Source organism: Schistocerca piceifrons, chromosome 3, assembly GCF_021461385.2.
Source record: "Schistocerca piceifrons isolate TAMUIC-IGC-003096 chromosome 3, iqSchPice1.1, whole genome shotgun sequence".
NCBI classification, from domain to species: Eukaryota; Metazoa; Arthropoda; class Insecta; order Orthoptera; family Acrididae; genus Schistocerca; species Schistocerca piceifrons.
Window position 1 is genome coordinate 554214674 of NC_060140.1, and position 17009 is coordinate 554231682.

Here is a 17009-nt window from a genome sequence, read left to right on the forward strand (position 1 = left end):
CTGTTGACAAAACTGTTAATTACTTTGGAATTAATGAAGAGCTGGCTTTACTAACATGTTTTCAAAGAGAGCCAAATAGATACTTTAAGATTAGTAGTAGTTGTTCCTCCAAATGTTTATAATTAGTACAGAACTTATATTTGTTTATATGTCAACAATAGAATTTAAGTTATGAAACAGTTACTGATTTCACCCTATGATGAAAGATATTAACTAGCAATAGTCAAAATAAATTAAAAAATAAATTATTTACATAAAACTTAACACAAAATTAGATCTGGTGTTATATTCTTTAAAACTGAGGGCCAATCTTTCTCTTTTTTTGAAAATGCAGATTATACTCAAGTATGTTATTAGTCAGAAGTGAAAAAATGAATTTAAGGAGGCAGATGGCAAAACAAGAGGGCAAGTAAAATTATCCCAGCTTGCTTCATCACAAGTTGTTCACTTTTCCCCACATTTCCTAACAATTTGTCCCTTACACGCCATGGTAACCAGCTAATGATAACTTCCAATAAATGTTTCTCTCTTATAGGATCTTAGCTTTGTTGAGGTACCACTGCACAGTAACTCTGTATCCATCCCATGAACTGTTATTGTAAGGTTTCAATTCTAAAAGTTCTAATCTTCTTCTTGGGCTCCCCTCACTCCAATACTGAGACTTAAATGCTGTTTCTAAACCACTGTAAGTTGTGATTTCTAGCTGTAACATAACCCACTGTGCAGCATCACCCATCAAGTGGCTTATAACAAATAGCATCTTATTTGAATCTGAGTGGGAAATAGGTACCATGCCATTAAATGACTGTAGAAATAAAACTGGGCAAATATCACTTGAAAATGAAAACTTGAGAAATTTCTGATTTAATCCTTTGCTTAGTGTTGTGGTAAAGTCATCACACTTATTAGGCACTGTCATGTTCTTTAATAACAGGTCTTCTACCTCTTTTCTTAATTCTTTCTTGGTTTCCTCTAAGCTCAAGGCGTTTTTTGGTATCGTTGCATGTGCGTTTGTACTAAAACTATCATTGTATGACCTACTGGTATTCCTGATACTGCAAATATAGTCATCTCAGTTCTAGTTCATTAATTGTTACTGACAAAACATCAATATTTGTGTTAGTGTAAGTATCACTGTTTTAATGTCTGTCAGTTCTTTTTCTAACACCTCAGTTATTCTCCCTAATTTGTCATTTTCTGCCTTGATAACATGTATGTGTTCTAAGGTACCATCTTGTTCCAGTATCTCTAACCATCTGTCTATTCCGGAAACATGATCAAAGCCCATGTTCAATCTTGTTTCCAATATATGTATACTGCCGTCAAGTTGGATTGTGAATTCATTAAACCATGTTTATAAATTTGTCGGTCTGATGTCAGTTTGTGTCTGTGTATTTTAAACTTGGGTGAACTTGTCACCCGTATGCCAAACTGTATTATTTAAATGAGCCAGCTGTTGTAAAACTAGCATGTTAAATCTTCCATGGTCATACTGTGGTCTACGTGGGTTGTCTTATTATTCCTCAGGTAAAACAACTCTATAACAGTATCGCAATAACGTATCTATAGTGATCTATATTCAGTGGACATTGTTGTAATAGTGTGGAATGGCTGTGTGTGTGTGTGTGTGTGTGTGTGTGTGTGTGTGTGTGTGTGTGTGTGTGTGTACACTGTAATGAATGACCTGTTTGTAATAAACTGCATGGAACAGCACTCATTGTAACAATCGAATGTCAGAGCGACCTGATTGTAATCAGCTGTATTTAGAGAAGTCATCATAATAAAATACTTCACTTTAATGTTTATATTCATGTGGTCGCACCACTCCACTTTGAAAAGAAGAAGAAAAAAATTTAACCCACTGAGTTACAGCATTTTGCAGCTTGTCATGGATGGCTGCAACTCTGCTTCCTATTTAGCATCATCTTCAAGTGTTGGTGCCACTTACTGCCTGGTGGTGATCCGTTGAACTGCAGAACTCATGAACAGCTGTCAACCTTCTATTTTCTGAACAACATGTAGAGCCACTTGTCTTGTGTGCTTCAGGTGTTTATACCTCAGTAGATGTAGCCAAAATTCTTGCTTCTCGCTGGATGACTTGGTTGAAATTGTCAGTATAACCACTCCGAATATGTATTACTTGTTATGGTTCAAATTTCGTCTTCACTTTTAGTAAATGAACCCTGACTGTATGATGTGTTCTTGTAATTCCATGGGAGTTTAATTGCTTAGTAACTGAAGTCCAATCATATTGCTATAAGCAGATTTATTCATGAACAGAAATTCCAATGTATGAAAAAACATATGTTATTCAAGTTTGTTGTATTTCACTTTTTGTATCTTTGGCTGTACTGTTTCTTAATGTTCCAGACCCATACAGTCATTTGTCTTGGACACTGAATAGTGTCAGTATGGACAGTTACTTCTTTAAAATCGTTACTTCTGAAAAAAGAACATATACCTTATCATTTCAGTCATGCCTGGTTAACAGTCACTTGCTGTAAGACTACTGTTCCTTTCATGCCAAAATCTTCCTCATTTGACACTGAATGTTGTTATTCAGTTTTCAGTTTGATGTACTGGTATCACTTAATCTTCTTCCAGTTCATCTCAAACCAGGGTAGCCACATGCGAGGGATCACTTAATTTATAAATTACCTCATCACTGGTCTTCATATCTGAGAAGTCTGCAAACCCTCAACTTGTTGATAATTCTTCATGTGTCTACAGAAGAATTCAACTTCTACCAAAACCAGTACTCATCAGCTCTGATTTATAGGGAAACTTTTATTATGCCTTTAATTACAAAATATGATCAGTGGTTAAGCAGCTAGGTACATCTTGTTTTCAAACAAGAGTATCCATACACCAGTACTGACATTTTTATTGTATAGCCATTGGTGTTCCTTGCCTTAATGGCTTGTGCAGAAGATTCATTGTCACCTCTGATTACCTTATCTGTCATGATGCCAATTACAGCTTTAATGTTCTTGGGACAGCATGGAGCTCATGCTAAACCTCAGACAAGACTTGCTCTTTAATAAATCCTCTTACATAATAATGAAACTTTTAACTTCTGAACAATTTTTCCACATAAACAAACAAACAGATCTTCTGCTAATAGTTTCACCCTCAGTCTGTGATATTATTTATTGCTAAAAATTTTGGCTGCAAAACATCTGGGAAATCTCGTACCCTCACAGCAGAAGTGCCTAATCGGAAGAAAGACACACTCCTACACCAGTAACTGCAGAAGTGTTCAGTATACACGCTGCAACATATAGCAAAGCACAAACAAGCATGGCCCAAAAGCGTATAAGTACCTAATCATTTTGTACTAAAGTCACTTGTGCTAGTATTGCAGCTCTACCACCACAGGGGCTGTGACACTTAGGTCGCCATCCAGAATGCTGTTCCAGGACCACAGTTTGACTGTGCATCAGGGCAGCCTGCCCTGAGATCACGTGGAATAGAGCCGTGACCTAATTGGGCTCAGGCGACCACACAAAACAGCATGCCAGCCATCGACGCAAGTGGATCACGTCCAGTACATCACATGCCAGCATTGGCTGGCCAGCATGAGGGACACAAGATGTGCCACTGCACATGCAGGCAGGGCCAACTGTAACTGCTGGAACCCCGAGTTGTTGTTGGCAGAAGCAGTTGCACAATGCGCCACCATTTGGTGGCCATTGTTGGACAACTTAAATATACAGGAGGCCAAGGACTGGTACAGCCACACTGTCACTACCTGTAGTGAAACACGGTGGGAAGCTGCAATAAAGTAACTTGGAATTCTTGCCTGTTTGAATGGTGACACAAGGCATCGTCCTCTGCCTTGCTGGCACTAGACCTCTTCAAAGGAATAGCAGCGGCTGAAATGTAGGAACTGTTGGTGATTGGTGAGTTTAATGTGGGCAGAGGTGTGGATGGAGGCATCAGAGAGGAGGTGGTCATTGTTGAGGAAGGTGGCATACTTGGTTGAGGAGAGCCAGATAGATCGGATGGGAGAGAAGGTATTGAGGTTGTGAAGGAATGAGGATAGGATGTTTTGGCCTGAGTCCGTATCATGAAGATACCATCAGTGAACCTGATTCTGACCAGGGGCTTGGGATTTTGCGAGGCCCAGGTTTTCTCTAGACAGCCCGTAAGTAGGTTGGCATAGGAGGGTGCCATGTGGATGCCTATGGCTGTGCCAAGGATCTGTTTGTATATCTTCCCTTCAAAGGAGAAGTAGTTGGGTGTTATGATACAGTTAGTAGGTGTATGAGGAATGAGGTAGTGGGTTTGGAGTCTCAAGGACATTGGGAGAAGTAGTGTTCAATAGCAGCAAGACCATGTGCCTGAAGGATGTCTGTGTATAGAGAAGTGACGTTCACAGTAATGACTAGGGGTCCATGAGGTAAAGAGGTGAGGATGGTGAAGAGTCAGTGAAGGAAGGGTTGGTATCTCTGATGTGGGAGGCTGGATTTCTGCCAATTGGAAGTGTTTGTCAGTAGTGGTCGAAATTCTTTGAGTGGGGGCTCAATAAACAGCTGCAGTGGGCTATCCAGGATATTGGGTTTGTGGATGTTGGGCAGCATGTAGAAGGTGGGTAAGTGGGACATGATAGGGATGAGGAGGGGAATGGATTCAGGAGAGAGGTTCTTGGAAGGGCCCAAGGCCCCAGTACCACTCAGGGTTATAACAGTTGAATCACATCCTTCATCATGGCTTCGATTATTTATCATTATGCCATGAAATGAGGGACATCTTACCCAAGAGCCTTTCCTCTCCTCCTAAAGTGAAGTTGCCTCACATACGTACCTTTCACAACACCCTAGTCCTTCCCTATGCAATTCCCAATCCCAACCCTTTGCCACAGGTTTGAAATCCGTATGGAAGGCCCAGGTGCAAGACCTGCCCGATTCACACACCTGGCACTCCCTATTCCAGTCCTGTCACATGCTTGTCCACCTGTGAAAGTGGCCATGGCGTAGACTAGCAGAGTGTTACAGGGGAGAGGAGGGGAATGAATTCAAGGAAGATGTTCAGGGAAGGGCATAAGGCTTTATGCAGGAATTGGGAGGTTACGTTTGACTTCTGGGGTGGGACCACTGTAGCAGAGTTTATAGAGGGAAGGGTGAGACAATTGGCAGAGGCCTTCCATCAGGTAATCACTGTGATTCATAATGACAGTGATGGAACCATTGTCTGCAAGTAGAATGATTAGATCACAATTTGTTTTGTGGCTGTATATGGCTGTTCATTCTTTTGCTGAAAGGTTGGTTTCCGTAGGAAGGGACCTGGGGAATGATGATGGGACCAAGTTGGAGGAATTCCTAGATGGACCAGGTGGTGGTTAGGTGGGATGAGGGAGGATCACAATTGGACAATGGTATGAACTGGGAGAGGCAGGGTTCAGTGTGGGCATTTGGTTGGCTTTGGTTGGAGAGATTGGTGGCAAAGAAGTGTTTCCATTTCAGAGATTGGGAGAAGGAGATAATGTCTCTGACAAGTCCAGCCTTCTACATGCTCGCAAAATCTACAAACCCATCAATCCTGGATGCGGTATTGTAGCTGGTTATTGTGCTGCCACTAAAAGAATTTCGACCCTCATTGACCAACACCCCCAACTGCCTGAAATTTAGCCTCTCATATCAAAGATACCAACCACTTCCTTCACCGACTCTCCACTCTCCCCACCTAATTACCTCCTGGATCTGCACCCGTCACTGTTGACGCCACTCCTCTATACACTAACATCCTACTCTGTAGGAATCAGCATGGGTTTCAAAAAAGACGATCATGTGAAACTCAGCTTGCACTACTCGTCCATGAGACTCAGAGGGCCATAGACACGGGTTCCTAGGTAGATGCCGTGTTTCTTGACTTTTGCGTGGCGTTTGATGCAGTTCCCTACAGTTGTTTGATGAACAAAATAAGAGCATATGGACTCATCATCATCACCACCATCATCAGTTATCAGGTCCTTTGCCTCTCCATTTTCTGCGGTCCATTGTTTCCTTCTTAAGGCTGCTGTATGTTGTACCGTCCATCATGTCATCCAGTATCTGGAATCTCTTCCTTCCTCGCTTCCTTTTCCCTTCTACATAACCTTCTAAAACTGTTTTTATCAGTCCATCATTCTTTCTTAATATATGCCCAATCCAATTTCTTTTTCTTCTCTTTACTACATCTAGTAACTGTCTTTTCTCTCCCACTCTTCTCAGTACCTCTTCATTTTTTACTGTGTCCATCCAACTTATTCTTTCCATCCTCTGCCATGTCCGGATCGCAAAAGCCTCCAGCCTTGCTCGTAGTCCATGTTTCAGCGCCATATAGAAGAACAATCCATACAAGACATTTTATGAGTCTCTTCCTGAGTTCTCTCTCCAGACCACTACAGAAAATTCTCCTTTTCTAAAACACCTCTTTTGCCATTGCTATCCTTGTTTTAATTTCTGTGGTGCACTTCCAGTCGGTATCTATCCTGCTTCCAAGATACTTAAAATTTTGCACCTGCTCTAGTATTTCTCCACTCAGCATAATTTTTATTTCCTTATTTCCTCCTAGTACCAATACTTTTGTTTTATTTGTGTTAATTTTCATTCCATATTTTTTCTGTTAGTTTCAATGGTGTCCACCAAATCCTGTAATTCTTTTTCCCCTGTGGCTAGAAGGACCATGTCATCAGCAAACCTCAAACACCCTACTCTTCTTCCTCCAATTTCTACTCCTTTGTCATCTACTGAGCTTTGGTCAATCATATTTTCCAAGTAGAGGTTGAAAAGAGTAGGTCATAGACAGCATCCTTGTCTTACTCCTTTTCCTAGTCTGATCCAGTTTGTACTTTCTCCTCTCACTTTAATTGAAACTTTTTTATTAAGATATAATGATTTTATAAGTCTTCTGGTTTTCCAGTCCACTCTCTTTTCCCTCATTATAGTTGCCAACTTGTCCCAAACCACATTGTCAAATGCCTTTCCTAGATCGATGAAGCACATATACAGGTCTCTTCCCGTTTCAATAAACCTTTCTCCCAAGATTCGTAGGACTCCTATTGTACCTCTGGTGCCCGTATTCCGTCTAAAGCCAAGCTGCTCCTCGCCAAGATTCTCCTCCATTACTTTTTCAAGTCTCTTATTAATTATTCTTTACATCACTTTGGCTGCATGTAAAATGAGGCTGATTGTTCTGTGCTCGCTGCATTTCTTGGTTCCTTGTTTTTTCAGTAATGGAATCATTGCTGTTGTCAGAAAGTCCTCAGGCCATTCACCACTGTCATATATTTTATTACATAACCTCAATATTTCTCTTATTCCATCTTGGTCCAAGCATTTTAATATTTCTCCTGGTACCATATCTGTACCTACCGCTTTGCCATTTTTCATTGCAGCTATGGCAGACTTTACTTCTTCCGTTATGATGGTTGGTCCTTTCTCGTCATCACTTACACTGTTGTGTGATTCAAGTTCCAGAGTTTCTGGTTTGCTGTTCGTGTCATATAGCTCTTTTAGATATTCTTCCCATCTCTGGAGGACATCGTCACGATCTTTGTTCACTACCTCTTCGTCTTTACTCAAAATTTCTATAGTAGCACTTCCTGCTCTGTTTTGTTCCCATGTCATAGTTTTTACTCTGTTGTATAGTAAGTCATATCTTCCCTTCCTGTCCAGTTCTTCAGTTTCATCATGTTCCTCTTTCAGCCATTTTTTCCTAGCCTGCTCTATATAGACTATCAGACCAATTGTGTGATTTGATTGAAGAGTTCCTAGATAACAGAACGTAGCATGTCGTTCTCAATGGAGAGAAGTCTTCGGAAGTAAGAGTGATTTCAGGTGTGCCACAGGGGAGTGTTGTAGGACCGTTGCTATTTACAGTATATATAAATGACCTTGTGGATAACATCGGAAGCTCACTGAGACTTTTTGCAGATGATGCTATAGTATATTGAAAGGTTGTAACAATGGAAAGTTGTACTGAAATGCAGGAGGATCTGCAACAAATTGACGCATGGTGCAGGGAATGGCAATTGAATCTCAAGGTAGACAAGTCCTGTGTGCTACAAATACATAGAAAGAAAGATCCTTTATCATTTAGCTACAATATAGCAGGTCAGCAACTGGAAGCAGTTAGTTCCATAAATTATCTGGGAGTAGGCATTAGGAGTGATTTAAAATGGAATGACCATATAAAATGAATCGTCAGTAAAGCAGATGCCAGACTGAGATTCATTGGAAGAATCCTGAGGAAATGCAGTCCGAAAACAAAGGAAGTAGGTTACCATACGCTTGTGTGCCTTCTGCTTGAGTACTGCTCACTAGTATGGGATCTGTATCAGATAGGGTTGATAGAAGTGAGAGAGAAGATCCAACAGAGAGCAGCGCGCTTCGTTACAGGATCATTTAGTAATTGCGAAAGCATTACGGAGATGATAGATAAACTCCAGTGGAAGTATCTACCAGAGAGATGCTCAGTAGCACGGTATGGGCTTTTGTTGAAGTTTCGAGAATGTACCTTCACCGAGGAGTCAAGCAGTATATTGCTCCCTCCTACGTATATCTTGCAAAGAGACCATGAGGATAAAATCAGAGAGATAAGTGCCCACACAGAGGCATACCAACAATCTTTCTTTCCACAAACAATACGAGACTTGAATAGAAGGGTGAACCGATAGAGGTACTCAAGGTACCCTCTGCCACACATCGTCAGGTGGCTTGCGGAGTATGGATGTAGATGTAGATGTAGATGCTTGGTCTTGCAGCTATTGAACACTATCTTTCTCAACGTCCGGATTCCAAACCCAGTACCTCATTCCTCGTACACCTTACTAACTGTATTCTAATACACAAGAAATTCTCTTCTGAAGGGAAGGTATACAAACAAATCCTTGGCACAGCCGCAGGCACCCGCAGGACATCCTCCTGTGGCAACCTGTATATGGGCCTCTTGAAATCTGAAATCTCTAGTCTGGTTTGGGTTGATTGATAGCATCTACATGATGTGGACTCAGGGTCAAAACGCTCTGTGCTCATTCCTTCGCAATCTCAACACCTCTCCCATCCACTTTATCTGGTTCTCCTGAACCAAGCGTGCCATCTTCCTGGACATTCACCTCTACATCTCTGATAGTTCTGTCCACAGCACTGTCCACATTAAGCCAACCAAGCTTCAGCAGTACGTGCATTTCGACACTGCCATCCATTCCGCACCAAAAAATCCCTCATATACCACCTGGCTACCGGGAGATGGCCTACCCGCGGAAACACAAGCTCCCTTGCCCAGTGTAAAGAAGGTCTAGAAAAGGCATTCACAGTCAGGCACTACCTGCCAGTCGTTGAAAACAAATATCCCATGCCATTTACCTACACACCCCCAATCCTCCCACCACTTCCAAGAACCAACTACAATGGGGCGACCCCTTTGTCACCTAATACCAGCATCCATTGTCAGGGCATAATCTAGATTACATGACAGTCGAGACGTAAATGGTTGGAGCAGGAATGAATCACACTTATTGACTTCAGCCTTTAATAGTAGGCACATACTCGACAAGTAATTCCTCAGGTAATAATAATGTGAGAAAGAGTAAAAGGTAATAACTATGTACATAAATGAGAAGTAAACAAGAAACTCTCGAGTATACTGGCTTGAAGACGAAGCACCATTAAATAAATAAGTAAATATAAAAACAATAAGTAAGTTGAAAACGTTTTTTTAAGTTGTATCACAATATACATGTATATTTAAGTGATATCTTGCCACATAGAAAGACTGGCCATTACAGGATAATTTCTTGCATCACACAGGATGTAAAGTAAAGAAGATGGAGATACACAAGGCAGACTAACATTGTTTAGCACACTTTAGCTGAATTGAAAAAAAAAATTGAAATGCTTGTTATTAAAAACGAACTTTTATTCTCTTTTAAAGAAGGAAACCTTATCAAGTGTTTTTAAGTAATTATGTTGTTCACATTTGTATGTTAATGACATAATTTATTTTAAAGGTTGTGAGAGGTCCTGAGATTATTCCTTTAATTGGGGGAATATGAACTGTTACATTCCATTTAGGCAAACAACGTTTCACACTACTTATGTAGTACAAGGAAAGACGATTGTGACAGAATAATATTAAGCAGGGAGTAAGTCAAAGAACATTACTGTCTGCTGGTTTTATTTTCGTATGTGCAGACATTAAAGGGGAGGTGTGGAATATGAGAAAATGGCAAGGTATGATGACAAGTAAACAGCTCCACCTGCAGTGGGTGGGGCCCTTTTACATTTTGGTGTCACGGCTGGGCAGTGGCTTGACCGTCAAGGAGCAACCACACTCTCCAAGAATGAGAACAAAATACAAGATGGTTTTGTGACAAATAAAATATATTGTAATCTCTGGTATCACGTTGAGCCTTTGAGGCATATGTCATATGAAAAGTTGTGTTCTACTCTAATTTACGAGTCACTCTAATGGCCTGTACACCCATCCAGACATGCTTTTTCATGATATGAGTAGAAGTTATCTTATTTTGCCCCCCAATTGCAACTGCAGAACATGAAAAAGTCAAGCCTTTCCTGTGCTACACATGGGATTTCAGAGGCACTGATTAGCAGGACTTCTACTTCATGAGAATCAACTATGGTGGCTGGATTAAAAAGTAAATGAATCAGTTATTATGTTGGGTGACAGATCTCATGAAGTGTTCTAACTCAGCTTCAACTACAAGAAGCAAGTCAGCAGCTACTTAAACCAATGAGAAAAACACTTCCAACATCTGCCTCCTTCCACAACTAGTGTAAAAGTGTCCAGAATTGCTTCCTTGAGCCTTTTACTCGAAAAAGTGACCCTCTTCACGTGACTTCCATAGTGTCTTGATACTGACTGCTTTTCCATTGTCTGAAGGCCTTCCACACCAAAAATTCTTAAGTTCTAAGGACATGATTGGACATAGCTTGACCGCTTGCCAGACTGAACTAATATATTACAACAATATTTAAATAAAGAAATGTTATATGCTTTCGGTCACACTCAGACCATTCAAAATAAATATAAATAAAGGTTTCTCCTTAATTAAATAAGCCCGTATTCTGGTGCATGTGCACTCATGACAAATGACAACAGATTGTCATTAAATATTGTGTAAACAGTTATTCAGGCCTACTTGTCAGAAGCATCTTTCAGTACTCTTTTACGAAGTTGGTGTCAGTTAACACATGCAGTTGTCCATTTCTTAAACTGCCATGATTTTGTATTATCAATTGTAATTAACATTTAAATAAAGTTACTTGCAAAATAATAGTGTGTTCATTAAATACAAGACAAAAGTATAACAAAATGTGAGGTATTCATGCTGTACTCATTTGGTGTGTAGGTATGGAGGATACAGTGTTCTGACAAACACTTGCATAATGAAAACATATAAAAAACGTAATAAATCAAGAAGTAAAACAGATACAGGTGTGTAGCTTTCAGAGATGATAGCTATAGTTCAATGCTATCATCTGAGATATCATATGTTGAAATCACATGAAGCATTTAAAAGTTGTTAATTCAGAGGATCATTGTGAAAATGTTCATTTACTGTGAAATACTAACTTTCATAGTTGTAAAAACATTGAAATATTGTTGCATCATTGGATGCACCACATTTTTCTGGTGTTACTGATGTATTCAGATTTGCTTTAATACTTGACTGTGAATTATTATAGATTTTTGGAGAGCTGCAAGAAGCCATCTTTCAGCTTGCCATTTTTGATGCCTCTCCTGAACAGAGGACATGAGAGCCACAGCATTCCAAATTCCCAACTTTGTATTTACCCATTTACAGTGGCCCTGCTCGTCTTTGTACCTGGAATTGCCCATACCTGCTGCAGTGTGTTCTGAGCTGTGGACCCGCTAGTGTTCAGCCGTAGAACAATTTCACCTCCCGTCATACCACTTCCAAGCAGCCAAATCGCTTGCCTACATATGCATAATGTTACACTGTGGCACAACATGCATCTGAACATTGATTGCAGTGACTGCTTAACAACCCACGCTTTCTGGATCCTCCCCTCTGCCACCAGCTTTTCTGAATTGCACAGATGAGAGTTATCATTACTATACATTTTACACTGTCAAAATTATCATGGCCTCATCCTACGGTGACCTACTGTCCCCACATGGTCCACACAACAATTTATGCACCCTCTGTCATATCACCTTCTCGTTATTCATGTGTCATCACCCTTACTGTGTGGCACTCTCTGCCAATGCATCCACCCATATTTTCCCCTTCTCTGCGCCCTGTCCCCCCCCCCCCTCCCCCTCCTTCCCCTTCCCCTTCTCCACAGCCTCCCACTGCTGCACCTGGCAGCCTTGTTGCCATCTGTCCCTGCACACTGTGTCAGACAGTACTCTTCTCCCCCCCCCCCCCCCCACCTATGCCTTGCTAACCCTCCCCCTTCCCCGCCACATTGTGGATTGCTGCTTCATCTAGTGTGAAAGTTGCATTCCAGCTGGAGCTGCCGGAGATAGAACTCATGTATGCATGAGGTGTGTTTGCTTGTATAAATACACATGTTTTCTTTTCTTGAGAAGGCTTTGGCTGAAAGCTAAATGTGTAACAGTCTTTGCATTGTGTTTGTCTGCAACTTAATATGTCATTTTTATGATGAGTAGCAATGCATCGTGATCATAATTAAATATCGTTGATATTCTAACTCAGACTCTCCTTTATATGTTTGTCTTCACAGTGACAAGTGTACAGAAAAGAGTTAAAATTTCTTGCCTGGTAACTGGCTATCCTAAAATTAATGCTTAGTCATATTTATCTAACAACATGCCAATTTAAAAATGAAGTAACAATTAGTCTAGTTTGTTGCATGTTCAAAATGCAGCTGTAGTTTCAGCATTATAACATGAAAAATTGGCAAAAGGTATTGTGCATTATTTTCTTGATTCTATTGCTTGACATTCGAGAATGACAACATTGCAGTAGAATACTTTCATGTAATGTTCATCCCGTTCATCAGATCTGAACAAGTTCCATTTACATACTGGTCTATTTTGCTAATTATGACTAGTTTTCTTGTGGGTATTGGTAGTTGACTCACATTATTATTCTTATTTCGAACAAAACATTTAGTTATACATGTATTCCATTGCTGTTACAAACATGAACCCTTTTTTTCATTTAGTGGACTGATAGCCGTGGCAACCACTACATCAGAAATGTATCAGAATTCATAAATTCTTTTCATTCATAGAAGAGCAGCTAATTTGCCCTCTTTCTAAATCTTTTTGTTATATTTGATTACAGATGGATCCGAGAAGGGCACCTATCATATCAACATGTGACACATTTCTTCCCTCAAGGAGTCTGCATCAAGAAAAGCGATAGAACACAGTTTGGTGCATCAGTGCAAAGTGCAAATTATTCCACCATATTAAAAGGCACTGGACTTTTAATAAAGTGGTTGGGCGTGAAATATGTGCCAGTTCCAGATGTTCATAAGTTAGTTGAACGGCAGGTCCATGAATTAGGGTTGCCAGGTATGTGTTACACAATTTTTTAGTGAACTTTGACTTTGTGCTTTAAAATATTTGTGAATCTAATGACAGACTGCTGATCTAGGAACAATAACTTGTGAAGGTTTCACATTTCTATAAGGAGGAATTTACTTACTTCATCAATAGTGTATGCTTATGATATGCATTCAGTTATTTTGTGTAGGCTTATTTTGTCAGAGAGTCATTTGAAATATTTCAGTCTCTATATTTAATTTTGTGTCTTCATGTAATAAGATTTTCTTAATCTCAAATAAAGTTTATGTGTAGAGTCTTGTACTGTTAGGAAGCAAGGGAGAGGATGTTGTTATCAGTGGCCGGTATCCTCTTTCTACAACACAAATGCACACGTGGATTAATAAGTCTCTTTATTTATATGAACTCGACATTTTTACTTATCTTGATTAGAGTCGGTGTGTTGTGGTACAAGCTCATCAGTAATAGACCTCATGCAGACAGTATTGGTAACCTTGCTATACTCACAATTCTGGTTGCTTTTCTATTGGCATAGCCTTTGCTGAATTGTGCCATACCGCGAATGAATGACAGATGCCAACCTGGAGTAATGAGTCGAGTCAGTGAGGTCCTCTGGCCAGCAGTGGCAGCATAAATAATTGCTGTCGAGAGGGTGTTGGCGGCTTGTTGCTAGTGCTTGTGTCTCTGGCCTCTCTCGTGATAAGTACACTTGATCCAGTGGCTACTATCGATCTTCACGCTACATCTTTGCCGACGTATGTGCTGGCAAGAGCTTATGCCAGCACATTTCTCTGCCCGAAAATGGTGCACCCTTGTTAGGTATGGGGTATGCAGACAACAACAGGACGGAGCCAGGACACTGGACGGATGAGCCAGGATCCGCGATTGTTGAGGATGGCATAATCCAGGCTGTACCCCACCATCTGGCTTGTGAGGCAACAGGAAGATCCTCCAGAAAACTGCTGCCGGGGCACACGTCCAGCCCTGAGGGCATGTCCTGGGGTAATGACAGCAACGGCAATGATGGGTCTACGTCCATTGGATTGGCGAGCGGGGGCGAGGGTACATCTTCCATCTACTTCTCCTGGGTTGCCCTGGTAGCATTATTGGGTGGCTGTGGAGGCTGTACAGTTCATGAAGCCATGAATCTGTGGGAAGAAAATCAGCAGAATCAAGTGGCAATTGATATGTACAAATTTGTGGTTCCTGTGGCAGCACTGCAAACCATCAGGATCTGCAATCAAGTACATAAAAGAGCCAATGTGTTCCTGGATCATGCCACTTTCCCAGTGCTCACAGTTGTCATAAACTCTGAAAAAAACAAAGTCACGCTGCACAAAGCGATACTTGCAGACCGTTGGCGGTGCCAGATGCTGCAGTGGGCGGAACAAGTGTAGCAGCATCTGATGGCAGCAGCCATGCAGAAGTTCTGCTGGTGATGGTCCGTCTCGGGGGTGGAGTGATAGGAGGTGAGAAAGAATTGCAGCACTTGTTCTCATATGTGGGTGATGCAAAGCTTGGCCATGTGTTGTTTAAAAGTGCGTATGAAGCATTCTGCTTCTCCGTTGGACTGGGGATGAAACAGAGCACTTGTTAGATGACGAATGCCATTTCGTTCACAAAACTGTTCAAAATCACTTGAAGTGAACTGTAGTCCTTTGTCTGACACAAGTGCTTCTGGCAAACCTTCTATGCGAAATATGGAGTACAACACTTGAATGGTGCTATGTGACATGGTAGAAGCCATAGGGACAGCAAAGGGGAACTTGCTGAAAGAGACTACTGCTATGACCCAATGAGTGTTCCAAAATGGTCCTGCAAAATCATTGTGTGCTTGTTAACATGGTGATTGTGTCTTAGGCCAAGCTGCAAATGTTTGTAGAGGAGTGGACTGGTTTTCCATGCATGCGCGATCCTGTGACGTCATCTGTTCAATATGAGCATCCGTGCCCTGCCCAGTACAGTGCCATTGCGCTAACTGTTTATGAAAACAATTCACTGATGTCCTTGGTGTCGCAATTGCGACATGTCCTTTTGCAACACTCTGGGAATAAGCACATTGTCATTTTGAATTAGAATCACACTTTGTTGTTGTGAAAGGTTATGCCGATCTGCAAAATCTCTGTGCACAACTGAGTTCTGGACACTGTTCAGTGAATGAGGCCAAGATGTGTGAATGTAATGAAACAAAGTCTTGAGACCTGAGTCTGCTTCCGTGGCCTGTGCAATCTTTCTGTAGTGGAAGGGAAAAGATTCCAGCAATTCAGAGTCCTGCACATTGATTTGGCAATAAGATGCAGCAGGTGCATCAAAATCAGATTCTGGGCCAATTGGAAAGTGAGATAGGGTGTCTGTGTTGTCAGCTTTGCTGTAGGTCTGTACACAATTTCATACTGATACTGCAACAACAACAAAGCCCATCATTGCAACTTCTGAGCAGTGCATGAAGGAACTGGCTGTGATGGATGAAACAAGGATTGCAAAGGCATGTGACCTCTTACTAAAAAGAACATGCAACCATACAAATAGTGATGGAATTTGGTCACACCATGCACAGTAGAGAGAACCTCTTTTTCTATTTGAGAATAATTGTGTTGAATTTGAATTAACAACTTCGAGGCAAAAGCAATAGTTCTGTCTTGTTCACCAGTCCTGTGTGAAAGCACAGTGCCAGTTCCATAGGAGGAAGCATCAACTTGCAAAACTACTGGCTTGTCAGGGTGAAAATGCACTATACATCTGAGGCATTTTTGAATTTCTGAAATGCGTCTTGACAGTCTTTAGTCCACACAATAGGTACATTTTTGTGACGCAAGCGATGCAATGGAGCCGCAATCTGAATGGCATTCAGTATAAACCGAATGTAGTATGTCATCTTGCCTAGCACTGACTGCAGTTCATATACATCATTGTAAGGAACAGGCAGGTCATGGATTGCAAGCAAATGAGATTGGAGGGGTCGCATACCCTGACTGTTTGTCACATGACCTAAGTACTGTAGTTCAGTTTGAAAAAAGTCACACTTTTCGGGACAACACTTGAGCGCTCTTTCTGACAACACTCAAGAAAGAGTACACAAATTGGCAATGTGTTCCTCTGGTGTATGACCTGAGGTGACAATATCGTCATGGTAGTTTGAACAAAATGGCACTTTTGCAGTCATCAGTGCCAAGTAACGTTGAAAAATGGCGGGTGCAGAAGCGCTGCTGAATGGCAACTGCAGATACTTGAACAGTCCTCAGTGTGTATTTACAGCAAACACTTCCTGTGATTCTTCATCCAGTGGAATTGCAAGTAGACATCACGCAAATCTATCTTAGAAAAGCATCATCCTGCACCAAGCCTGACGATGAGTTCCTCAGGGTGAGGTAATGGATAAGTATCAACTACTGTCTGTGGGTTGAGTGTAGACTTGAAGTCAGCACAAATGCGAATATGACCAGAAGACTTGGGCAACAAAATGAGAGGACTTGCCCATTGACTAACTTCAATGGGAGCAATTA

At 41.1% G+C, this 17009-nt stretch overlaps 1 protein-coding gene across 4 annotated transcripts in view; it reads left to right on the forward strand.

Annotated features, from left to right (window-relative positions):
* Positions 1-17009, forward strand: part of LOC124789515 (TATA box-binding protein-associated factor RNA polymerase I subunit B) — a 333200-nt gene that overhangs the window by 209563 nt on the left and 106628 nt on the right. For all 4 annotated transcript variants that reach the window (XM_047256902.1, XM_047256903.1, XM_047256904.1 and 1 more), the window contains exon 7: positions 13283-13515. In XM_047256902.1, the coding sequence (XP_047112858.1) occupies positions 13283-13515 (233 nt within the window). The remainder of the gene's footprint in view (positions 1-13282; positions 13516-17009) is intronic.